This window comes from Zonotrichia albicollis, chromosome 9, assembly GCF_047830755.1.
Source record: "Zonotrichia albicollis isolate bZonAlb1 chromosome 9, bZonAlb1.hap1, whole genome shotgun sequence".
NCBI lineage: Eukaryota > Metazoa > Chordata > Aves > Passeriformes > Passerellidae > Zonotrichia > Zonotrichia albicollis.
Window position 1 is genome coordinate 17,685,620 of NC_133827.1, and position 26,478 is coordinate 17,712,097.

Consider the following 26,478-nt stretch of genomic DNA (forward strand, 5'->3'; position numbering starts at 1 on the left):
CTCTAACAGAATTACGCAGCAGGCCATTAACCTCCCTGGGACACCGAAAGGTGCACTTAGACCCCTCGGCTAACCCATTCACTTTCCACGGCGGCACCTTTGTGTCCCAGCCCCGCCCCGCTCCATCCCCGCTCCGTGAGGGCCGGGCCGGGCCGCGCTGGCCCCGCCCGCCATGGCGCCGGGCCGCGCCCTCACGTGCCCGGGCCTTCCGCACACGTGACGGCCGGGCGGAAGTGACGTCACGCCATCGGTGCGCAGTTGTGCGGTGCGGCCGGCGCGGAGCGGCCGCCCCCTCCCGTCCCGTCCCGTCCCCGCGGGGCCGCGCACGCTCCCACGTACGCACGCACGCAGGCGCGGGCACCCGCACGCACGGCCGAGCCAGCGCCCGCCGCGCCGCCCGCACGCAGCGCCGCCGCTCACGGTGAGTGCGGGCCCGGGAACGGGGGGGACGCGGGCGGCCGCGCCGGGCCCGCCCCGCTGCGCCAGCCCGGGACAGCCGCGGCCCGCCCGGCCGAGGGGTGCCGCCTCCGGCCGGAACAGGTACCTGCGCAGGGCCCGCGGCCTCCCCGGCCCTCTCGGGGCACGGCGGGGCCGGGAGCTGGCGGCAGCGCGGCATCGTCCGGCTGCGAACTCGGTGCGGGCGGAGCGCGGCGTCGTGAGGGCTCTGGCCCGGGGCTGCGGCTGCGTGAGGGAGCCGTGCGGGGGCCGTGTGTGCCCGGCTCGGGGAGCCGCAGGCACCGATCCCCGCTCGGCCCTCGGCGGAAAGGGAGGCGGTACTAACGGGGCTGTTCTGCAGCGTTCGGAGCCGTAGGAACAGCGGGCCAATGGTGAAATCGGTGCTGTGAGAAAGGTAAAAGTCAGGGCTCGATGAGGGCAGCCAGCCAGCTCTCAGGGCAGATCTGGTGTTTGTGCACGGCTGTGGAAATCAGGAGGAAGAAAACACATGTGCTGCAGAGCAGTGCGCAGTGTGTCTCACGGTGTTTGCATTATCTGGGGGGTTCTACGTTCATTTCTCTGAAACTTGGTTTGTTCTTGAATGGCCGTGTGCGTGTTCCCTCCTGCGAGCAGACTTTCTGTCTGCTCTGATGCGATTTTGCTGCAAGATGTGTAATTGTCAGTGTCATAAAAGTTCCAGGCTGGTGGAATTCAGCCTTTCCTGCGCGTTTGGTGCGGTAATTACACATTTAACTCTGAGGTTGGAACGGAGGAGGGCTCGGGAGGCTTTGGAAATTCTGTGTCCGTTGTGGTTTGTGACAGCTTCGTGTTATTTCAGAAAGTAATAGGGAATAAATTGAAAATTAATGTAATGAAAAAATGCTTTCTAGGATTTGAGGAAGAAGCAGAGCTCTGGGCTTAAATACAAGTTCTAAATACAATTCCTTCATGTAGTGAAGCTGTACTCTTCCAATTTGATATTTTTTCTGTTTCTCATAGTTGATGAACTTCCCTAAATTTGGCTTCTGTGATTCTTACAGTGAGGACTTGGTGATTTGAGGACCTGTTTGAGATGAGAATACCCACAAATTCAAAGTTATACAGGAGATGCAGGGATTGGAGCTGGCAACTTCTATCCCCTTGTGCCATAGCAACAACAGAAATTGTGGACTTTGAGAAATATTCTGCAGTTTGTTTAACGTTTCCATAAGTTAGAAGGGGTTTTTTTTGAAGAAAGGAAGGTTTTGATAATGTTCTGTGGTATTTTGGAGACCAGAGCAATGCCACAATGTAGAAATGAAGTTGGATCACAAGCAGGATCTTTGTGTTATGTTTTCTGTATGGGTTTTGTTTGTGTGAATGACATAGAACTGTAGAGTCTTTCACATCTGGTCATGTTGTCTCCATCCTTACTGCCACTGAGCGCTAGTGTTGGTGTTAATGCAGGTGTATTTAAATAGGGAAAAGCCCTAACAAACCCTGGGTAGATCAGGCTTGCAGGTGAGAGCTGTATTCACCAGAAAGGATTGAAAAGCCTAAACTGCTCCATTCCTGCTCTAGCCTTAGGAGAAAAGAAGGCATGCACACCAAACTTAGTGCTTGGAGCTGTCTTATTCTTCCTCTGTGACAGCATCTTGTAACTCAAGCAGGGGAGGAAGGCTGCATGGGAATGAGAGTTCCAGCTTTGTGTTTTACTCTGTGTGAGAGCTTTGTGCAGAGTTGTTAGCTGTCCTTTTCTAGGCTGTGGTTCTGCATCCTCAGTCTGTGCTGTCCCTGTCCAGCCCTGCTCCCTTCGGTCTTGGCCATCTGGGGGTGTGTCTCAGTTCTCTCAACCAGCAATCCTTCATCCAGAATCCTGGCAGGCAGCTTATCTGTTATCTGGTGAGGGTCCCGGTGCAGGGACTGCCTGCCAGCTCTGTGGGCACCGATTCCAGCTGCCTGAACCCCTGGGCTGCCCCAAACCTCTGCTCTGCCCTGGACAGGCTTCTCCTCCTCCCTGGGACAATCCAGGGACTGCTTCTGAGGTCTTTGGGTGAATGGAAGGAATTAAGCACTACCTGCCTGTACCAGAACAGCACGGGTGCCTTGTCTTGGTCTTTATAGCATGAGCTATATGAGCTTTTAACTATTTCTGAGAAAAGTACCTGCTTTTGGCCTTGGATTTCCCTCTTTGGTGGCTGAAGGTTTAACAGAACACAGTGTAACTGAGACTTTAATTGTCAGTTGCTTGAAGAGCTGAAGTGTCATGAACTATTTTCTTTGTTACTTAGCAGTGGAAATGACTTCTTTTACATTACCAGGCGCTTATGTCTTTCACTTGTATTATGCTTTGACTGGAAGTCAAACGGGTAAAATGTAGAGTGTTATTAAGATGGTAAGTAACTTAGCAAGTGCAAATTGGGTCATTTGTACAATTTCATGGCAAATGGCTTTCTGAAAGTGTTCCAGAATGGATCCATGTTAAACCCTACAGTGCTTTGGTGTGTGTGAGTCTGCCTAAGATCCTAGAAGGAAAGCATTACTGGGCCACAGTAGTGAGCTTTAGCCAAGGTGTTTGGAGATTCCTCCCCAACTCTTGTGGTGGAATTGCCATCAAAAGAGCATTAAATTGCATTTGGTAGATCTTACTCTGGTAGTGTGAAAATCAGAAGGAACAAAATACATCTTTTGCAAAGGGATGTGCAGTTTGTGTCACAGTGTTTGCATTGATCTGTGGGTTCTTACATTCACCTCTGTGAGAGGCTTTTTCAAAGCAGAGTTTCCTAGAAGCATGCTTGTCCTGGGTGTAGCAGGAAAAGCTGTGTGCAAGACAGATCCAACTGGGAGTGCTAGAGCTTCAGCACTAGCAGGGGCTGCCCTTTGTGCTCAGGTCCCCAAAACCTGGCTGTGAGAGGAGGGTGGTTGTCCTGGTATCTGCACCAAGGTGAGATCTCACAGGCCTGCTGAGAGCTGGGTTTAAGTGCCTGGCTGTAGCCAGAGTGAAAGGTGAAGATTTGCACTCCCAGCATCCTTGGGCACTCCTTAATCAGAGCACCTTTAATAAGTGTGATTGCCTTCATTTCAGCTGAAAGAGTAATGCATATACAGTTAGCTCTGTGCAATTTATATACAGATGATGCTCTGTAGACACTGATTTGCATATTCATTAACATGAGAATGCTTTGGAGGGAATGCCAACAAAGCAGTTGAAAGACACGAATTCTTTGGGCTCCCTTTATACCGATCCTCCCTGGTGTTTGATGCGGACTTGGAGCACTCCAGGGAAGTGGACTGCAAGGTTCCACATCCCAGTGTAACAGATGCCCTTCCAAGTCAAATTATGGTGCGAGTGGGATGATTGCAACCACTGGGTAATACTACATAATTATACTTACACATGTTGGGTCCTTCAGAGAAGACCTGAAGATAATTATTTTTAATTAGAAGTGGTCTGACATTCTGTCTGCATTACAGACTGTGAGCACTCTGTGTAGGCTGGTGGCTCTGACTTGTCTGTCAGTGGTGAAAGTACATCCCTGTCCCACCAAAGCTGAATTAATTTGTGTGTGTGGAGTTGGAAGCATGGATTCATTTGCAGTGGGAGTGAACAGCTTGAGGCTACCAGTGTTATAGGGGGTTCCCCCCCTTACTTAGGTGGAGTTCCTGTCTGTCAGTCTGTACTTCCTTTGAGATCAGGTCTGTGTTGTGACATTTTCTATCCATTTCCTCCTCCTCTTCATTTTTGTGTGGCTCCTCTTTAAGCCATCTCCCATAGTCTGTGTCCATGTGTTGCTCTGCAGTCCTTGTCTACTGATATTTCTAATAGTTGGGATTTTTTTGTGTATTTAGCCTAAATACTCACAGGAGGCCCTTGCTGGTTTTCCACCTGGCAGTTCTTTTTGTTCACTGCCATTCAGAATGGTGAGAAGGTTCCAGAGTCTTTTCTCCTAATTGCTGTGGGGACTGCAAGGAGGAGCAGCACATTTGTGGGATATGAGGGTGTGGGAGAGCACTGTGTTATTTGAGTGGAAAGGTTTCTCCATCTCCTTAAGGCTTTAACCCCATAGCTGGGAAACGCTGAAACCAAAGTGAAGCTTGAGCCCCTAAGGAATTGGTAAATTTACAGACAAAATCAACATTGAAAGAGGAGCAGAAATGCACATGAGAAGAAAGTGCAGGGAGATATAAAGGGAACAGACTGAAAGTTTTCAAGTGAGAGTTGTACTTGAGGGAGAAGGATACACTGAAGAAAGTAGGGGAGAAAAGAGCAGCCTTGCTAAAAGAAAATGCTGGTCCAGCAAAATACACTTGTTGATTATGGCCCAGAGTTAATGCTGCTAAAACTCCACAGGACTTCAGTGGAATATAGCACTATAAGCACTTTTTTTATTCTTGAAGTATGGCTTGCTGTAGAACGTTTTCAAAGAGATTTGTTTCAAATGGCTCTAGGTGTGGGTCAGGTGATTCAAACATGCTGCTCTGGGGAGCTTTGTGTGATGTAAATGGCAGCTTGTTTGCTTTGTAGCTCAGTGGATTCTGTTTTCTTGATGTGTAATCACATGAATCCGAATGAAAAAGGCAGTTCTGTGTTAGTTAGTATTGTTGGAAAGTGAGAGGAGGAAGCCCATGAAACTGATGAATCTTTTAATTATCTTATATTGACTTGGAGTGTTTTGTGAAACCTGGTTATGAACTTGCTGACAGCACTTTCTGATCCTCATTTTGCACAAATGGCAGTTTTATATCTGTTGTGTACCAGGTGCTGCTAATTCTCTTGGCATAGAGCTGGTTTTAGTGCTCCTTTAAAAAGCAAACTATTTATGCTTTATAGAGTCACTTACCCTGGGTTTATCAGTGCAGCTATACTGATAAACTGCACTTGGATTCCTGCCATAACATATCCTGTAACCAAGGTAGTGCATGTGTAATTAAACTTCCTTGTTTCGTAAATTTTATTTACAAAATTTCCTTCAACTGTGTTTAACTGCTTAACACCCGTGTGGTTTAAGTAAGATGTAGAAGAAGTTGTTCAAATGTCAGCTCTTAGCAGTTAATAAGAAAGTCTGGTTTCATAGAGTGCCTTTGTGTCTTTGGTGCTTGCAGGAAGAATTACTGAATGTCTGAGCTGGAAGGGACACACAGGGACAATCAGGCCAGCTCCTGGCCCGAGGATTCCACCATGTCCTGAGAGCATTGGCCAGACATTCCTTGAGCTGTGTGAGGCCTGTGCTGTAAGCACTGCCCTGGGGAGCCTGTTCAGTGCCCAGCACCCTGTGGAGAAGAGCCTTTTTCAAATACCCAGTGTAAACCTCTCCTGTGAAAATGTGTGTGTGGAAACCTATAGATCTATGTACATGAAAACCTCTCCTGGGAGATCTGTGTGTATCTACCTATATATGCAGACAATCAGATGATTGAAGATACTGAGCTTTAATATGAAGAATTTTTTTCTAAAATACTGGAATAGTGGTTGTGAACAGTATTCCTGTATGAGGCGCTTAGAAGCATCTTCAATGCAATTTTATTTTCATTGTTGTTTGCATACAGAGTTCTTTTTAAAAAGAGATTTGGTTTTATTCCTGTGGGTGATGCTGTCTGTAGGAGCCTGGATTTTGTGTGAGTGCATCATTCAGAAATGACTGGACAGGACTGTGGGCTTGTCATAGGCTCTGAGGAACTTAGCAGGAAGTAAACAAAGAGCTGTGGGCTGGTTCTGAATGCACAGAGCCTTTTGCCACTTGCTGCTGTAGCAGTGGGATGGATGTTTGATGGTGAAGGTCTGGAATCCAGGCTCCAAGTGCCAGTAAGAACAGACCGTGAGTGTTTATTTGCATCTCTTGGCTAGAGACTTCAGGAGAGGACTGGGAAGAAAGCAAGGGTGGTGGATGGCAGAGAGATGCTGAGTGACTGACACATGGCAGGGAGGAGCTGTGTGACTGACACATGGCAGGAGGAGAGGAGCCCAGCACAGGAGAGCCCCTGCAGTGGGTTTGGAGCTGCACACCACGGGGGAGCTCTGGGCTATGGAAATATTTTGAAAGCGTGCTCCACAACAGGGAATGTTTCATTCCTGAGACATTCTCTGGCTGACTGAGGGTTAGGATGCTTTGAAACTTCTTCCTGCAGTCTTCCCTGCGTGTAGCTACAGTTTTAATGTTGAGAAGTGGTGGAATTGCTGCTTTTTCATTTGTCACATTTTCTTCCAATGCGTTTCCTTGTTTCCAGTTTCATGTTGATTGTTGCAATTTCAAGCTTTCCCTATACTTAAGTAAATTCTGTTTTTCTTTTTCTTTATTTCCTGATTCAGTTACTGAAATCATGAATCCTGTGTATAGCCCTGGATCTTCTGGGGTTCCCTATGCAAATGCCAAAGGAATTGGTTATCCAGGTAAGCAGCTCTGTTTTCTGATGAGTTTTGGTTACACTGCTCTTTGCTCGTGGTCAAGAAGAAACAGTCACCTATGAATGCCTTCATGTAAATCTGTTTTGGGATTGGGATGAGGTTGCTTTTAAATTTAAAAAGTGACATTAAAAGAATGATGTTATTTCTTCTGTTATATTTCTAACTTCAGTATCTCTTCCAATGCAGCTTATTTTAGGAGTTCTAATAATTACGCCCTGCAAGAAGGGGAGGCAATCTATTTCTGCTGCCAGTTGACTGGCACTGTTAACCTTTTTATCCTCTAATTCTTGTTCATGCTGTCTGTTCTCTCACTGCCCAAAGCATGGCATCAAAGGTGGCACCAAGAAAATGGCCAAAAATGTTTTTGAAATGGAAATGCATTGAATTTATTGTTTTATCTGCTTCTCATTGACTTACAGTTTTTCATTAGGTTTCCCCCATCGCCTAATGTATGTGCAAGGAGGCTTCATTTCTGATGTCTCTATAGTCTAAAAGTTGGATGAGGCAAGATTAGATTTGGACAGAACTCTCCAGGAAGGCTGAAGAGAAGCCTGGGTGCCTCTGGGAGACATTTCAAGCAGCATGTCTTGATGCTGCCTTTTTTCTGTTATCTCTGACAGAAGGGAATTTCCATCCTGGGAGAGGCTGCAGGGTCTTTTCTGCTCTTTCATAAGAAGTCAAACTTCTTTAGCTTTTACAGGGAGGCAGTTTTATGATTTAGTTGGTGTCTGTGTGGGGAGGCAGAAATTATTCTGTGCTGCTACTGTTTATATTCTTGGTAGCTGTACTATATTTTCTTACTGGTATTTACCATTCTTAAATCTGTTTTTCACCTTGGGTAATGCACTAAAATTCGTTTTCCTGTTCTACTTTTCTCTGTTCCTCCTTCTAAACAGTGGTGCATGAATGAATTCTGCTTATTGGCTTGATTGTCTCAAAAACAGTTTAATTTTTTTTTTCTTTTCATGATCCTCTAACTAGTGTACCTTCCTCGATTTCTACAGTATTTCTAAGGGAAACACCAAATGTGTTTAAATGTTTTTAGGTCTGTTGAGTGACTGGAATGGTGCAGTAATAAATTATAAAGCTGACACTATGTAACCATGAGTCCTGCAGGATGGTTTTACTCTCTGAGTTATAAAGGCTGTAGTAATCTTTTAATAAGGCAAGCAGCAGAGGCTTACTAATTAATATAATGTATGGAACAGTAATTTCTGTATTTATAATGGATTGCTTTTTCCAGCCTTTCCTTTGCTTTAGATAAAGATTATGGATTATTGTGGATTATTTGAATATAACTTCATATCTTTAGCTCTGTTCATTTTCTAAACTCAGATTTGTATTAGCCAGATTGAGATTTGTACTTATAAAGTATCTACATATTGCATTGAGGCTTTTGTCTATACTAAACTAAGTTATACCATAATTTATTTAGGACAAAATACTATTGTAAATTCATAAATAGCAGTTTAAACAACAATACAATCTCTAATCTTTTATTACTTTTATCTGCTATTATATATACTAGGCTATATTTTTAATTATGTAAGTACTTTGCTTGCCATTCTGCATAACTAAAATATCTGGAATTGAATTGGAATTGTTGCAGAAGTGCCTTAAATGTCTTGCTGCAGGGTGGTTACTTAGAATTCTCCCTTGCAGCAGTTGCTGGGTCAGTTCATGCAATGTTGACCCCTAAATTCAGCTTAGTCACTGATGTGTTACTCCCTTAGATAGTTTGCTGAGTGCCTGGTCCAGCCTTTAAGATTGTAGGATAAATACCAAGCACATTCTCTAAAATGAAAAGTAGAATTGCATTTTAGGATTTTTTTTAAATATTGCATGACTAACTCCCTCTTCTTTTATTCTCCTAAATGGAAAGCTGCAGATTCTCCACTCCAAATCATTGCATTTACATGGGGTGCATGGTGATAGAAAGTGAGGAACACAGCAGTAGGTGGAATGCATTACTGAAAGGCAATGTGTTTCTAAAGCTGTTGCATATTTAATAACTGTTTATATTATACTACACCTATTTTAGGCTGTTGGGTAGTTTTGCAGCAGCAAGAAATCAATATTCAAATGTTCTCATATGCATGGAAGTTCCTTGTGGAAGCTAAAACTGCTGCTTGTTGTGGTTACATTTTCCATAAATGACCTGTTTCTTGTGTAGCTCAGTGCAGCTTAAGCTGTGAACAAAGAAAGAAAGGACTGCAAATGTTTCCCACACACACTGTTGCAGATGTGTAGTGTGTTCGAATAAGGTTAAGTTGTACCAAAGCTTTGCACCAGGACCCTGGGAATTTGAAAACTGAGGAGCTGTTTACACTCTGAAAAGTTGTTACGACTTGGAGATGTTATTTTTAACTTTGATTTTTAAGCCTAAGGCTTTTCTTAGTCTTCTTCATGCTGACCACCTCATAGTAGTGCCAAGTGTGTCACTTGATATGTTTACAGAGTGCTTTACAAAACTGGGCTAGCATATATAGTCCTGAGCTGAGTAATTCTTATTGTTGGGAGTAATTGCTGAGGACTCTGGGATTCACAGTGAAATAAAAACCCTTCAAATCTCAACAGCAGTTTAAAACTAAGCTCTGAGTGTGACAGTGGGTATGCAAATACTAATTGCCTTTTATCTGAAGGAGCTGAAATCTTTATAAGTAGAGAGCAGAATGTGGTAGGAACTCCATCTTTCTGAATACAGACATTACTTGGCTTTACAGATTTGAATAATGTAAATAGGTTATTGGGAAAACTAATAGCTATGATTAATTCAGAAATTTCACTTAATCTGAACAAGCTTTGTGTCTTTCAGGAAACAAGCTTTTGCTAATGCTGTGTTGTGCCTTGCACTGCAGTAGATCAGTGTTCTGTGGTGCAGAAGTGTTTCACTGTCATTTTGGCAGTACCTCTGTGAATCACAGTTACTGCTGTCACAGTGTGTGTCTGAAACTGGGGAGCTTCTTTAATACTCAGTGTAGTAGCAAATATGTGTCAAATTCAGCAAGCAATTTGGGCTGCTGCTGCTTTGTACTTTCTACTTGAGATACCTCTGATCTGGGAGTCAGAGTTACTCTCACTTCTAGGGATTTATTTCTGTGAAAAAGTGCATTCAGATAAATACTGTATGTGATACCTTTTGAGAGCTACCTAAAAACAGAAGGCAGACTGTTAAGGGAATAAAAAGTTACATTTATTTAATGGCCATAAGGTACCCAGGGTATTGAGGGCAGACAAAGCTCCCCAGGGGCTACACCCAAAAATGGACCATGGCTCACAAGTTTCACACTTTTGTAAGTTTGGGCCATTTGCATATTGGGGGTTCATCCTCCAATTCCAGCTTCAGGTAATGAAGCCATGTACCTCAAGTTTGCTCCCCCAACTCACTTTTGTTTCCATCTCTCAGGCCTGAGGCAGTGAGGTGTCCTTGATTGCCGGGCCTGGAGAGGAATTGTTGTTCCCAAAATGGGAAGACAGCATCTAATACTCTATATGGAGTTTAGAGTTGGAAAGTAAAGAATTGCAGGATTACAAATACATGAAAAACACAAAAGCTAAAATCTTAAGGTATTATTTGTATGTCACACTAGGGGGAGGAGTGCAGGACAGCTACACAAAACTTGGTTTTGCAACTTAAGAGTTACTTGGCCACCAGAGATGGCTGGAAGAGGGGTGTAAGAGAGAATGGACTTGTGAAACCGTAGCTCTTCTCTTCACTTAGCATTCATCTTCAGGGGGCTTGGCAGAGGAGGATTGCAATGTTTTATTAGAGGAGGTGTGATTGAAGGCTGTTTGCTTGCCTCAGTTAAAGCATGTGCAGTGAGAGCTTGGAGAGTAAAGTCAGCCTGGAAGGTAACTGTGCTGTGTTCTCTCTCCCAGCTGGCTTCCCCATGGGCTATGCAGCGGCTGCTCCTGCCTATTCCCCCAACATGTATCCTGGAGCAAATCCCACCTTCCAAACAGGTATGTGAACTGGGGGCTCAGCAGAGACCTGGCCTTTGCAAGGGGTTAGAGGCAAGAAGGAGGAAAAGCTGTAGGGGCTCACAACAGCACTTGTACTGGTGGATAAGTTTTATATTGCCTTGAACATGACTCACGAGGAATCATCTGATAAATTAAAAATATTATAATCTCAAGTCATACTGCATGTACCTTTCAAGAAGGGAACAGTTGAGGTTTTAGCTGTTTTTTCTGTATTTCCAGATGATCCTTGAGGTTTGCATTGCATTTCTCTTCGCTGCTTCTTTCATGGCTCTGCTTGCTTTGCATCCTTCTGGTCATTTCCAGATTCCTATTTTTTCTTCTCTCTGTTACCCTCAAAACTTTTCTATTTTATCCCTTCCCTAAATTGTATCTTTCCAAGTTCAGCTTCTCTCTGCCCTTAGGATTGTCTTGCACAAGCTGATGGTTGCTGGGTGAAGCTGATTCACTCTTGTGGATGCAGGGCAAGGACTCAGGTTACTGCACTGTCATGGGTGTCATTTTAAGGAAGGGAATGGGATGAGCCTAGGAAAGGGGGAGTGGGAAAACAGACAAGAGCAAGGCACTCACCAAAGTTGGGGGTTTTTTTGTGTAGTTCTGCTTTCACTAGTAAAACATGATTTTAATGTGCTAATCCTCAAAACAAAACAGAAGCTGGTAGTGTTTAATTTCCACTTTAATTTTCCAGCAGGAACATGCTGAGACAACAGTGTTCTCCCTATGGGTATTTTGTATAGGAAGGAATTCCTTGCATTGCTTTGGTAATGCAGAGCTGGCCATCCTCAGAACTCTTCCACTTTCATGTATCATGCCAGTTCTCCAGAGCTACATGTGGTTCATAATCAAATTTGTCCCTGAATGCCTTTGTATAATTTCTGGCAGTAGGAAAGGATACTGCTTGAAATTGGGAATCTTATGCTGTGGGAGCTTGCTTGGTATTGAAGTTCAGTTTGTAATGGATGGACTTCATTAACTACCAGGAGACTCTTGAGGGTGTGGCAGCAATTACTGAGACAAAACACTCATGTAAAATGTTTGCCTGCAGAGCCTGTTAAAAGTGTGTAGCTTTCCTTGAAACTGTGTGGGATTCTGTTGGTACAACCTCTGTCACTGTTCAGTTTGCTGCTTAGAGGCAGAGTGAGTGCAGACTCACACTTTGTCTTGTCTTTGGCCTTGAATTTAAAGTAAGGAGGCACATTAATGTTAGAGATTGCAGAAACTAAAAGAAATCAGTCCCATGGCTGGGTATTGCCACTGTGCCAGTCTCATATCTGGGATGCCAGCGTGCACCTGCACTGGGTTGCTCCAGACCTCACCCTGAGAGCCAAGTTCAAGGGAGAGCAGTTCCCATCAGGGGGATCCCCTAGCTCAGGTGGCAGAGCCCCATGTGGGCTTTGATTATTGGCTTTATTTCTGTCAGGCCTCTCAGTTTCCCTGCCTTCTGTGCTGCCCTGCATGTGTCCTGCAGCTGAGCTGAGCAGGAGCTGTAGGCTTTGATCCTGGCACCAGGTAACTGAAGGTAGTACAGTCTTAGTACAGGCTGCGGTTTGCACATCCTGCTGCAGGAAGCTGCATGAAATCAATTTAACAAATCATGGGAATTCTGGCAAAGATTCTGGACCTGTTAGACTTAGTCATGTTGTAATATTAGTTTGCATTGATTAATCTTGGAATATATCTCATGCTATATACCAAAGTCAAAGAAAGAGCCTTTTCACTCCTAAGAAAAATACATAAAGATGCATAAAAATCATATTCTGTCATTGTATGTCATTAATTTTTTAAAAACTAGTACTGTTGGTCTTTATTGCTGTTGAATAGGAAGTACACTTTTATTTCAGAGCTAAGAATAGCTTTTATTTTTAGCTGCTCTTCAAGCTGTGAACAAAAGTTCAAAATGTACCTCTAATTCAGGCAGATAACAACTTGGAGTACTTTGTCCTAACAGTTGGGATGTTTTTATATCTTTTTTAACCTTTCTGATGTAACAGCTTGTTTGTAGAATCAAAGCTTTTGTAAATTCATACTACACAGCAGTATTTGAATGTGCTGTGCCACTGCTGTTACAAAAGGGGGCTTTTTACAGGTAACTGTCTTAAATTACTGTGGTTTTGACTTCTCCTGTCATTTACTGTTAAGGTCTTTGTTCCATATTATGGAGAAGAAAAAATGAATGCAATGGCAGAATACCTCTTGTGCAGATTTACCACTTTGCAAGAATGAAAGAGAAATTGCCTGTGCAGCTGCATCAGTGGGTTTTTAGAATGAAAGTGGGCTTCACTGAGGACTTGGTTGCAGTGATTCTTCATGTTCAGCATTTTGTAGCTGGGGTTTTCACCACAAATAGCTCTCCATACTAATAGAAGTCACTTCCTCAGCGTGCTGGATCTGTGAAATACTTAGGATCTCAGAGTAAGTGCTGTGGTACAGCTTTTTTAAAGGTAAAAATACTATTGAAAAGAAACAGTCAACCTATTTCTTTGTTAGCTAAGCAACTTTTAGTTTGAAGGGTGTCATGAAATTGCAAAGAAGCCCAGACTTCTTTAAGAAGAATGAAGGTCATGTGTCATCATGCTGTTTGCACAGACTGATTTTTGACAGCACAAATGCCACAAATTCTCTCTCTGTACAACTTCAGATCTGTTCTCTGTATTGAAGTCAGCCCATTCCAGGCAGTTTTTAAAATCAACCTGATCTCTACTCTGATACTCTTATTTTTTCTATAATTACCAAGTGCCTGTTCTTTCATGCACTGCCCTGGTACTAATTTATTCAATTCCAACTAATTACAAATACAACCTGTGGATCTTGTGTCTCCCAGTGTGACAGACCTGCATGAAATACCAAGGTCTTTTCACAGCAGCACAGGCAGGGCCTTGATGCTTTTTCCAGACCAGGTCATGCCTGCTGTGTGCCACCCTGAATGTTAAAGCTGGTGGGTGCTGCTGCTGAGGTGTTCATATTCCCACTGTGGCCATGGAATAAACCTGAGAGTGTAGCATGCAGAAACATTATGTATATTATAGAAAATATATATATAAACATTATATATATTGTTATATATATTGTTTTTTATATATATATATATATATATATATATATATATATATATATATATAATATCAGTCTACTCCATGCCTCTTCAAGCCCCTTTTCTGACACCTTGTCTGATGAGGGCTGGAGAAATTAAGGAAAAGCAGTCTTTGGGCAGTATGAACCAGCAGTTGCCAGTTATCCCTCTGAAAATTCCACAGTTCCAAACATTTACAAAGGCAGGCTGATTTTGGGGGGCCTGTAATAGGAATGCCAGCCACATTCTGATGGCATCCCAAGTCTTACTGTAGTATAAAACCAATTCTTAAGTGATGTTTAAGGACATGTCTACATATATAATACTGAAAAAGATGATTTAAGGATCTTAGTGCCTTCCAGGTTGAATTTGCAGCTGCACTGAACTTTGCAGTGTTTGTGTTTTAAAGGTACAGCATTTCATGTTTATTTTAGCCAGTTCAGAAAATGCCAGAAAACAAATAGAAATAAAGGTAAGTTGAAGTAGAGGTTGCAGATTTTGTCTCTGTTCTCTGGAAATCCATCATGAGGTTTTTAGATGATTCTGGCTTTTGAAATTCTTACTCTTGTGCTGTATCATCCCCTACAGCAGGTTAGTTGACGGCTGCCTTGTTTTGCCAGTGTGATTTGGGGTGTGTGGAGAATTGACTGACACATGTGCCAAGTCCCCCTGTGCAGAGGTGCTGCCTAATATGCCACATCCTGGTATTTATGTGTTATTATGAAAATGTGCTTTTTGCCCTGTATCCATAGGTGCAAGTACACAGTTACCTTTTCATGCTTAGTTGACACAGCCAAATACTATTTCCAGACTGTTTCCAGTATTAGGAAAGTGATAGACCTTGTGCTTGGATATTGGGACTAAACGAAGTGTGCTGTTACATTTTGGTTAAATGGTTTGCTCTGTCTCACCCCCCCAAAATGTACAGTTTATTCCAGGCCTGTGATCCTCCCCTGCAGTACCATGGGTCTGTAATTCCATTGGCCCAAGGCCTATTCTGCACCCACTTTGAATCTCCCTGTTAGGCTGTGGGGGGAGACCACAGATTCTCTCCTGGCCCTTTTCCCCCCAGGCTCTCCCTCTCTCCCCCTCCTTCCCCTTCTCTCTCAGAAGCCTGGTGGGACCCCCAAAAAACCCTCAGCTAATCAGCACCCTCAGAAGCTGTGTGGAGTCTCCTGGCCTGTCTGCTGCTACCAGTGAACCCCCAGCTTAGGGGCCCCCAGGGATCCCTCAAACCAACAGCTACAGTGAAGTACTCCCATGTGAGTACTTCAAGAAATTCCTCTGACTGCCCTGGAGGACATAAGACCCTGGCAGGGGGCTCAGAGACCTTGGCACAAAGCCCAAGACCCCTGTGCCTTTCACCTTGACCCATGGAAAAAATTACCAACCTTATATGAGGATTTACAAGCCACGAAAGTTTAAGTAGAATGATAGTGAATTTATCACAGGGTGAAAAATAGATATTTAGAGGTTTTTAGAATGGGGGTTCAGGAGGCAACATGGAGGAATCTGGACATGTTCGATCTTTCTCCTTCTTCTTCTTCTTGACCTCCATCTTCTGCTGTGATGATGGCACTTTTAGGTTGGTTTAGAGTAGAAGCTGTCTAACATAGATGACAGGTATTGGGAAGTTATGGTAAATAATGTAGTTTTTAGTATAAAAAGACAACACCACCTCTGAGGTGGGCAGTGTGCCTCTGTCTGACCTGCCAGACAGATCTCAGCAGGTCAGAGAAAGAATGTTCTAGATAAGAAACAATAAACAACCTTGAGAATGAGAACAAGGAATCCTGACTCCTCCTTCATCTGCCAGGCTGGGAAAAGAAGCCTGTGCATATCTCAGAGTCACTCTGAGCAGCAGACACTCTGAGAGCCATGAAGTGTATGGAGCTGGGGAGTATGAAAATGATTGCAGCATGCTCTGTGTGACTGCAGGTTTCCTGTGTTGCAGGTTACACGCCAGGCACCCCGTACAAGGTGTCCTGTTCACCCACCAGTGGGGCAGTGCCGCCCTACTCATCCTCCCCCAACCCCTACCAGACTGCTGTGTACCCAGTCCGAAGTGCCTACCCCCAGCAGAACCCATATGCACAGGTACGTGGGCAGAGCACACAGTGCCCCTGGGGCACCTCTGTGTCCCTGTCATCTCTGGGGAACTCTGAATTTTTCATCTCATTCATTTCTTTGTGCATTGGGACAACATTTAGCTGCCTGCTGGAAGAATTCTTAACACAATGATTTAGTGTGTCTGCATTTTTACATCCTCTCTTGCCTGACAGTTACTCAGCACTTACTGTAATGTGTTCACTCTTTGAAGTGACACTAAATTCAGCAGTTAATCAGAACCTGCTGGATCCTATAACTACCAGTATCCTGGTTTTTTGTTTGTAAAATTTATTATCATTTTGTTATGAAGTTTCTGTTGTAATTTCACAGATTTACCAAGTCTCATGCTGGGGAAGCTGTTGAGAACTATTAAAAAGGATAGAATTAAGACACTTCAGTAAATATGATATTTTTGGGAAAAGTTGGCCTTCTTTGTTTAGTGGGAACTCACCTGGCATATAAAGAGGATTAATAAGCATGTAACAAGTTTTATTCAGTCTGCTTAGTGTACTTGGATTTGCCAAAAACATTGGATTCTTTTACTAAAAGCAACTGAACAAAAAGTTGTGAAATAATGAAAAGTTCTGTTATGGATTAATATATGACAGGGATCAAAAGGAAGGGAATGAATGATGCATGAGTCCTTATGGTAGAACTACTAAGGTCCCTACTTCACTTGTTATCCTAAATGCCTTAAAAAGGGATAAAATGTTAAATTGCAAGTGAAACAATTTTAATAGCTACAATAAATGTTTCATCTTCTGCTCTGTAAATTCGTTGCATTTAGAGTAATACTTCTATTTTATGATACATTTGTGAAAGAAGCTATCATTTATCTACAGATACACTGTAATTACTTCATGCACTGTTTTTTTTCCAACAGCAAGGCACTTACTACACACAGCCTTTGTATGCAGCACCACCCCACGTAATCCACCACACCACAGTCGTGCAGCCCAATGGAATGCCAGCAACCATGTACCCTGCTCCGATCCCGCCGCCCCGAGGGAACGGGGTCACCATGGGCATGGTGGCTGGGACCACCATGGCAATGTCAGCAGGTGGGTGCCCTCACACCGAGGGCTTCTCAGTGCAGCTCCCCTTTGAGCCTGGGGGAGCACAGCTACATGGCAAAATGGGATGCCACAGGTGCACTTGACAAAATCATACAAATGTCGGTACAGAAGGAATTGTGCAGGTGTGTGTCTTCACAGAATCACAGAATGATCAGGTGGGAGGAGACCTTCGAGATCATGGAGTCCAACCCAGCCCCAACAGCTCAACTCACCCCTGGCACCCAGTGCCACATCCAAGCTTTGTTAAACACACTCAGGGATGGGGACTGCACCACCTCCCTGGGCAGCCATTCCAGAACTTTACCACTCTTTCTGTGAAAGCTTTTTCCCAATATCCAGCCTGCATTTCCCTTGGCACAGCTTGAGGCTGTGTGCTCTGGCTGTGTCAGTGCTGCTGCAGACAGAGCCCAGCCCCAGGTGAGCACAGGCCCCTTTCAGGAGCTGTGCAGAGTGATGGGGGCAGCCTTGAGTCTCCTTTTCTGCAGGCTGAGCACCCCCAGCTCCCCCAGGGGTTCCTCTCAGGGTTTGTGTTCCCAGCCCCTCTCCAGCCTCGCTGCTCCGTCTGGATGTGCTCAGTGTCCCAAGGTCCTTCCCAAGCTGAGGGGCCAGAGCTGAACAGAGCACTCCCAGTGTGCCCTCACCAGTGCACTTCTGAGTGAGTCCAGCTGAGTCAGATTTGTTCTTGTTCAGCAGTACCCACTGCCTCTAAGGATGGAGGTGCCACATCCTCTTTCCAGAGTTAGTATTACGGGACAGCAGTTTTTCTTCATGTCTGTATGGAATATCTCTTACTCTTACACCCTTTGTTTCTCCTTATACCAGTGTCAAGAGTGTGACTTTGTCTTCCCACTGCGTTTCTCTGTGCCAATTGAAATCAGCAGCCTCTCAGAGCTGAGGAAAATGCCATGTTCTGAGCTCACCCCTCATATCACAAACCTTCCTTGTCTTGAGATACAACACTTTGTATGTTTGTACTGCCTGCAGGTCCTCTGTGTCATGGGAAATGGTTGGGGATGTCACCTTCCCATTGCCACAGTCTTTTGGTGGTAGTGTTTTGGAGAGAATGGTGTTTAATCAATAGTTCAATGTCATCTCTGAGTGTTTGCTGAGGGGATATCATGCTTTGTTACTCCCTGGGTAACTCACAAAGAAAACTCCACATTCACTCAAGAGATGCTAATTTAAAAATCTAATAAACAGGAGCCATAAGTTTGTTTTGAGATTCTGGTTTGTATCCTGTCAAAGTTACAATTTAATTTGAGAAACTTCAAAACTAGAGTAGTTAGATGTCACTAACAGAGCTTCATTAGTGGGGAAGAAGCCTATCTGTAATAATGCAAACAAGAATTAATTTATTCTGATTTATCAGTCAAGTTATCTCTACCATCAAATATTCTTAATGGCATGTTAAGCCTGCTGTGGGAAGAGTTGCTTATGTTGCAGGGTTTCTGCTAGAGCTATTTTTGAGTATTGAATATCTTTGTATGCATGAGCCTAAACATCCACTGGGCTACAATGGCCCTCTGGCATAAAGGTTTGAAGAAGACTGGGCCTGGAATGCAAAACAATTCTGGTAATTTTGAAGATGAGTAAATTGTAATTGTCTTTAAAAGTACTGTGATTTTACTCCCCTCTCCTTTTTTTTTTTTTTTTTTTCTCTCTAGTAGAATTTTTGCTTACTGAGAAACTGTTCTCTTCATTCCAGGTACTTTGTTGACAACTCATTCCCCAACTCCAGTAGCCCCTCATCCAGTCACTATGCCCACGTATCGGGCTCCAGGAACACCAACCTATAGTTATGTGCCCCCACAGTGGTGATCATCCTGGCAGTCAGTGTAAGTTGCATTGAAAGCTGTTAGACTTTCTTAAAAACAACAGCATTTCAGGTTCTCTGGGGGACATTTTGCAATGGGGGGTGCTTCTGCAGTATTCTAATTGAGCTGGAATACTCAAAAATCATGCTGGGGTTTCTTGAGTGGTCTGTGTTTTCACAAGTCATGAATAATTTTCATGATGCGTGATTGTCAAATGTGAAAGAATGAGCCTTAAGTTGACCTTATTAAAATACATATGGAATTTAATATATTCAGTAACTTGGAATAATTGGTAATTGTTCAATTCAGCAGTACTGTGATTCCTAAATTGAATGTATTTAACTGTGTGATTGGCTAAATATGTAGGCAAGGTGTTTTGCCTTGCTCAGAGGGTGAATATTTGTCAGAAGCTGCTGAAACCATGAGATGATTAGAGATAACCTTGAGATAATTTCATATACTCACTGTGTTTCACATAAGTATCAGTTAATACTTCATGCAGTCAGCATGGAAAAAGCTTTTTTAGTGTGAACCAAAATTTAGATAGTGGGTTTCAAGAAAAAGAGTTTAATTTTGAAATCTGCTATGAAGTGGGATGGATTTTGGAGGTGTAATCTGTGTCAAACTGACACAAGGACTAATGTTTTTGTGATACCCACTTCATTTCTAGTTTGTTTGGTTATTTTTAGCATAAGTTGAAAACAGCTTTATTTGAATTAGTGACTTGTCAGACCAATTGAACTTGAAATTTTCACTTTTAGTCCATTTAGTTTATGACAAAAGTGAACTTTGTTTTAACTTTTTCTGGATTTCTGTTTCAGCAGTTAGAAGTGCAGAGTTCTGAGATTGTGGGTGACAATTTCCTTTGATTTAGTAATATAGCAGCCGTGTCTCATTTTGCTGTGATGGTACTCAGCTGTCTGCAGATCTGAAATGCTTCTCACTCATGAAGTATTTCAGCCAAGAGTCTCAAACCACCCAAGTACAAGAAATGAAAATTATGCTGCTAATAAACTCATGACTGCTGGTAATTAAATTTAGCACAAAACACGTTCTTAATATTCCATCTTCTACCTTAAAAACAATGGTGGTCCTGACAGAAAGTTGGACTGGACATGACCAGAGCAAGTCCATGTATTGTTTTTATCTCAAAATGTGGCAGGATAACTGCTAGGCAATGTTATTTAAATTTGGCAATTGTTGGTGTATGTGGTGCATGCAATGTTAGTGTGCTCTGCCACACTCAGATGGAATTTCACCTAATTGAGAGTATTTCCCACTCTTTTCCCCCTCTTAATGTAGGTTTAAAGATGGGAGATATGCAATCAAGAAATTGAGGTTTAAAAGTTGGTGCTGAAGCCCTCATGCCTCCAACCAGGACTTTCCTTCTGAATGCTTTCAACACTTGGCTAAACACTACTAATTCCTGATCACTGAAGATTTTCCAGTGCTGCATATCTTACATCTTGGAACTCCAGCAGTTAGTCTTAAAGCAAATCCTGTTTTGTGGACTGTCTTGCAATTTTTTAGCTAATTATAATGATAAAAAGGGAGTATAAATTTATTCTGATCCATATCTAGTTGAATGCATGTTAAAACACAAAAACAAAGCTTGCTCAATCTACCTGCAGTGACTGATGCAAAAACCATCGTATGCAAATCCAAAGGAACCGAGAAGTATTTTACAACTTGTATCACTAATGCACTGTTGTAATGTATGCAGGGTCTGACAAGGTAGAATCATGGAAGTGAGTTTCTTTCTAGAATGCCATAACATACATTAGATGAGTGCTTCAGCCTGTTTCAGGTTGATGGAGTTGCCAGTTTCAAAGGGGCATATTTTTGTTTTAGTGATGTGTTCTTTTCAAATTCAGCTTATAAATTGGAGTGACTGGAAAATGAGTCAGACAAGCTGTAGACATCCCGCACACCATTAGTTTACTTCATACCTTTTCATTTTCATTGTATGGAATCAGTGTTATACAGATGCTCTTTAGGATCAGAATTAAATGACAGAGGTAATGCTGTGTGTGCCAGTAAATAAGGCATACTTCCTTGAGGCAAAACTGGCTCTTAGGAATAGTAGGAGGTGGTATCACCTGCAGAATGAATAGCATGTCCTGGGGAGATTTCTATCCAGTGCTATCTTTCAGATAATGCAAGATGTGTCAAAGTGAGACTGCCACACAGACTGATAGAAAAACTCTTCCTTTTAGTTCTCAGTTGAGCAAATTCGTGCTGTTTTTCCTAAAGAATGTTGTAGTCAGTTGAAAACATATGTGCAGTTGATCCAGCTTGCTTTCCAGAAACTTAAGAGGTGCAAGGGCTTTCTGCAACAGAGTTCAGCTGCATGTTATTCTGAGGAAAGCTTGTGTGCCTGATGAGTATGTTAAAGGGGAACAAATCATTTTAACACAATTTCCTTATTATCTACTTGCAGTATGGACTATGGATACTGTGTAGTAGGGCTGCCAGAATATAGAGGGTTTAAATAGCAGTTTCATTTTGGGTTTTTTTCATGAAAATATTTGTAATTGAAGTAGGAGCCATTTGTTGGTTACAGCCTTTTGATGTGTTTTCTTAGTATTTTCTTTTTTTTTTTTTTACTTCCTAAATTGCACTTGGAAGCACGTAAAATAAGACTCGACTGCAGATTAGCATTTCATTGCAATGAGTCATTTGTGATATTCTTTCTTGCAACTTCAATTTTTAAAGTACCTCAAAGCAAATGCTGTGGGGATAAAGGGCTAGCCTTGGAACCCATTTGTATACCAAAATTGTTATGGGAGAGATTTTAAATTTTTAAATTTGAATATTGCACATTAAAACCGAGGTTCTTCTTAAACCTGCTTGATTTACAATTCCAGAAAGATGCAATTTTTTTTTATACATTCTGCCTGCAATAAATTATGCAGTAAATGGATATAAAATGTTGTTCCCTTTTAAGCATTTACACAGAGGTATATCAGGCTGTCTTGTTCTCGTAGGTTAACTTCCATTCAGAATTAAATTTTTTGAAGTTGTGTATCTTAGTTATGCTTTGTTTTGGGGTGTTCTGCTCCTGTACAGGTTTGGCAGCTGATTTGGGGTAGCATCAGTGCTGATTTAGTGCTGCCATCCCAGTACTCTGCCCTGGTGAGAGGCTTGTGTACCTTCATACCCAATTGGTGGTTAGAGCCTTCAGTAACTTTATTTTTTACAGTAAGCACTCTCTGTATTTTGTACCCTTTTTTTTTTTTTAAATAAAGTTTAGGTTTATTTTGCATGAATCACTGTCAGTGGATGGCCCCCTTATTTCTAATGCCTTGAACATAACGATGTTGTTGGAATAAGTACTTTCAACCTTACTCATGAGCACTTACTGCAGCTTAGGGATTTCCATATGTTTTTATATGGAGCAGAAATGATCCAAGACAACCTTAGTTGAATGTGTACTGCTTTGTTCAGTGTGTGTAACAATTCCATGTGTGTGTTAGATTTGCAGCTGTGATCAGTCAGGTGTGGCAGAGCACAGTGAGCACCAACGCAGGGCGCTCGTCCCGAGCAGGAGCTGAGGGCTGGAGCAGAGCTGTGCTCTGTGGGGAGGAGCTGTGAGGGCCAGGCTGGAAGTTTTGCTGTCTCCTGTCTCATCATCATGAATAAAGTCATAGGAGAGAACTTCCGTGAATGCTGCAATAGAGAATAGTCAAGGAATTAATATAACTTCCTATAGATTTGCTCTAACTTCAGATTCCTCAGTGTCAGCTTGGAACTGGGCTCCGTGTAGTATTCCATAACACTTAGGCAGTCTCACTTACTTGAGCACTTTTTTTTCTGAGTTGCATTATGGGATTCATCCAGGAGGGAGAGAGTGTACCTTTTCCAAAGGTACTGCACCTTCCAGTCCTGAGCGATTCTGATCCTACTGGGAGGCTGGAGCTTGTCTCCAGGAGTTCTTCTGAAAAGTAACCAAAAGCACAGTGCAGGGGGATGGGGGAATATGTGTATATATAACTATCTCAATGGTATTTTGTTGCAAATAGTAGAAAGCATGGATATAAAACTGCAGTGGGGGAAACTGTACATCATTAAATAGGCGTTTACACAGCGAGGGTCTTACGAAACATTCTCTCCTGCTTTTTATATAACATTCCCTATTTAGAATTCCTTTATAAATGAAAACGCAGTATGTGTTTGCACTAAAGCTCCTCAGCAAATTAAAAGAGCTGGTGCAGTAGAGACATTTCAGATCAAGCTTCTCTTTAAAAAAGAAAACTTTTATGGCAGCTTTATATAATTAAAAAAAAAAAAGTACTACTATAAACCTGGAACTGAAAATAACTGTTGCAGCAATAACTAAGAGAAGTCCAAGAATTTTTTTTAATTCAAATTTCAAGTGTTGCGTCTAGATAAAGTATTTTTTAAAAACCAAGGTATTCCCTATGTCAGTAACAGCTGATGAAAATGTCTTTTAAATGTAGCAGCAGCGAAAGAAAAATGGCTAATAATTGGCACCAAAACCACATAGCCCTATCAGTGTGGTGGTGGTTTACTAAACACTGGGAAGGAAAAGAGACGACCTACTGCTAGATGTTGCTTATGCTTGTTGTAACCCTCTCCTGTTAGGAGTTTCTAGGAGACATGCAGGATTGCTGCTCAAGAAAGCTTCATTTTGAGTGTACTATGCAAGTTAAATGCTTAGATGCAGCTGTAGGTGAAAAAGTCCTTTATTTCCATTGAAGTTCTTCCTTGTATCGCTCCATCCACTGATAAAGCTAACCAAACAACAAGCAAACCACCACCCATCAGTAGCAGGGTGTCTGGCTGGTGTCAGGAGAGCTGATGGTTCAGAGCTGTGCCCCAGGGCACTCAGCATGGGCTGCTCTCCTGCAGGGTCCTGCCTTCACTGCTCCTTGGCCAGCAGGGCGAGAGCATGGACTTGGAACCACTCCCCAGTGCTTCAGCACAGTGCTCCACACTGCTCATGTGGGTCAGCACATCAGCCTGACACCACCACCTAACTCTAGGCTCAAACCAGGGGTGGGACCTGTGTTACCACACTCCTGTGTGTGTGAGACCTCCCATCTTAGGAAGGTGAGCAATAGTGATGCTGCAGCTGGAGGTGTGGCACAGAGCCTGTGGCTGTGCCTGCTCCATGGCTGCCTGGGCTGTGTTTGTGCAGTGCTCCTCAGGACACGGCCCCAGCCTGTGTCAGTCCAGCTTCCTCAGCCCTGGGAGGCAGCCTTTGGGAGGGCTGTAAAAGACATGGCCATTTCAGCCCACTCACCCTGTTCTCATTAACAAGTGTCAGCTTCCAATCCTGTGTTTGTCAGCTCGAGGCTTCCTGCAGAGCCCCTCACACAGGAGGTGAGATGCCCCAGCTCCTGGCAGGAGCACTGCAGCAGGGTGGGCAGCTGGAGCAGGGCTGGCCCAGAGCTGAGCTGCTTCCCCTCTGCTGGGAGGGCTCTGGGCACTCTGCAGCCTCTGCCCAGCAAGGTGTGCTGTAGGCACCAGGGAGGGAAGAGGAACAGTGGGGACAAGAAACCTTTTCTTGTGCAGGTTGCTTAGAACACTGAAACATCTGAATTTCACTCGTAGTAAAGGGTCCATTTGTGACTTTTACATCTGGACAATTTATGGGCCCTGAAGTTTCAACATCAAGAAAATGAACATGACTTTTCTAAACCGATTGTGACTTTTGGGCACTTAGCAGGCAAACTGGGAAAGCTTTTTTAGCTGGCTGCTGTACAGACTTGTTTTAAGTAGAAGGGATTTGTTAGTGGGTTTTTTTAATTGTAATGCTATTATTGGCTGCCCTCCTGTCCTAAGATCTAAAAAAGTGAGTGCATGCAATGGAAGTACAAGAGGCCCCAGTAATAGTTCTCCATGTTTGTTATGAAATAGACACAGGTTTCCTTTTTATGACTTTTTTTAAAACTGTCTTAGGAACAGTTGTATTGGTACTTTTTTTTTTAAGTTTAGGTCAATGTTGTCTTCCAGAATAAGTTTTAAGGCATCACTCACTCCTGCATTGAACTATCGCATCAACACAAAGAGTGGAGATTCCATTCTGAGCCAGTTCAATTGTGAAAATTCATACTTTTTTTATTTTTTATGCAATTCAATGAGTAGATGAGCTCAAGTTTAAATTCTTAAAAGCACGTTTATTGTAACAAGAATTGTTATGTATTAATACTTCAGTTTTCAATAAAGATTGACTTGTGTTGCTTATTGTGGTTTCTTTCCTACTGTCTTCGGTGACATCCTTCCAGAAAACATTCTGTGCTGGAGAACAGTATGGTGCATTTAAACTCTTCAAGCTGATGGAATCTGGTGATTGATAGAAGCAAAGCAAAATGTTGAAATGGGATGAGTGCCTTTACTCAGTAAGGTTTTCTGATTCCTAACAGAACACAATGGCAAAGCTCCCCAGTGGGGAATAAAGCTGCCCTAAGTTGTCCTGTCTGAGAGTGTGGTAAAGATGTTCAGCCCTGCCTTGTTCCCTTTTGAGACATTTCTGGGGTTTGAGAGGTTTTATTTTATAGCTTAAAACAAAGGAAATGGAACGGATGTAAAATTTGACAATACTTGAGCATTTGCTTCATACCAAAGCCACGCTGTTTGATTGGAGAGGTGACAGCCCTGAGCAGAAAGCTGTTAGAAATCAGTGTCTTGAGTGTTCCCCAGAAGGAAAGGAGCTGAGTAGGTGTGAAGTGTGGGTAATTATCCTATTTCTTTAGTGTGTGGGTGGTTGTAAAGCTCCGGGGGAACAACTAAGCTGCTTGAACTAACTGGCTATTTTCATTTATTGTAGGTCTCCAAAAATAACAATAACTTACCTGATAACCTCCTGGAAAAAAGCAGCACATGTGGAAGAGGAAGGTGCAACGTGACTGCATCAATCTGCAGGAATAGTGTTTCATTGTCAGGATTATTGCTACAGGTAGATTTAAGTAGTTGAGCTTCTAAAATTGTAGCTGAGCATAAGGGATGCCATGGACAGATTTTTTTTTTTTCAGTATGTTTTTCCTCAAGCTGATTGTTGGTCAGTTATCCTGGGATTGCTTTCATGTCACAGGTAGGTAGGTTTGGGAGTTTTTTGCAGAGCACTGCAGCTGATGAAAATTCATAATCCTCCACCAGTGGGTTGCTGAAATCTGGGATGCTATAAAGGGAAAAGCTGTTCTTCAGAATGGTGCTGATCACTCCCAGGCTAGAAGGGTTCTGATGTAGCTGTTCTCCTGGGAGTCTGCTGCTCTGAAACCTGACCTTGTACTGGATTCAGCACCTGCAAGGACGTGGTGCTGAGCACTTCAGTCCCTGGTGGTTCTAAATGTATCCATGGAACTGCCAAAATGGTGGGTCAGTAATGGTTTGACTTCTCCCTCTTGCCAGATGGATTTTGCAGTGACAGTGTAATTAATGTGTGTTACCCTTCCCTCAGTGACAGGTGGCTCCACGTGCTGTGGAGATAAGAACTCCCTCATTTAGGGCAGCTCTGAACACCTGAGAACAACCAGAGCCCCCTCCAGTGCTCAGGCAGTGATTGGTAGAAATCAGGCAAGAAATTTTGAGTTTCAGGTTTTCCTGTAACTAATTCTGGGCAAAACCAAACCTTGCTGTTTCTAACAT

The 26,478-nt window shown here is 43.0% G+C and overlaps 1 protein-coding gene across 3 annotated transcripts; it reads left to right on the forward strand.

Annotated features, from left to right (window-relative positions):
• The first annotated feature begins 226 nt into the window (after positions 1-226).
• Positions 227-25,077, forward strand: FAM168B (family with sequence similarity 168 member B). 3 transcript variants are annotated; one of them, XM_074546762.1, is made up of 7 exons: positions 227-540; positions 6,722-6,802; positions 10,697-10,780; positions 15,823-15,965; positions 16,861-17,038; positions 18,759-18,888; positions 20,170-25,077. In XM_074546762.1, the coding sequence occupies exons 2-6, from the start codon at positions 6,733-6,735 to the stop codon at positions 18,869-18,871; spliced, it is 588 nt and encodes a 195-aa protein (XP_074402863.1). In that variant the 5' UTR covers positions 227-540; positions 6,722-6,732; the 3' UTR covers positions 18,872-18,888; positions 20,170-25,077. The 3 variants fall into 3 exon arrangements, with proteins under 3 accessions (XP_074402863.1, XP_074402862.1, XP_005491032.1); XM_074546761.1 differs by having other exon boundaries at positions 228-421; XM_005490975.3 differs by lacking the exon at positions 227-540 and adding an exon at positions 828-850.
• Positions 25,078-26,478: the final 1,401 nt, after the last annotated feature.

Bases quoted from the DNA above. Each gene is read 5' to 3' on its own strand.
- FAM168B (XM_074546762.1), top strand. From the start codon at position 6,733: ATGAATCCTGTGTATAGCCCTGGATCTTCTGGGGTTCCCTATGCAAAT. The intron at 10,781-15,822 runs GTATGTGAACTG...CCTGTGTTGCAG, and splicing joins AAATCCCACCTTCCAAACAG to GTTACACGCCAGGCACCCCG. The intron at 15,966-16,860 runs GTACGTGGGCAG...TTTTTCCAACAG, and splicing joins AGCAGAACCCATATGCACAG to CAAGGCACTTACTACACACA.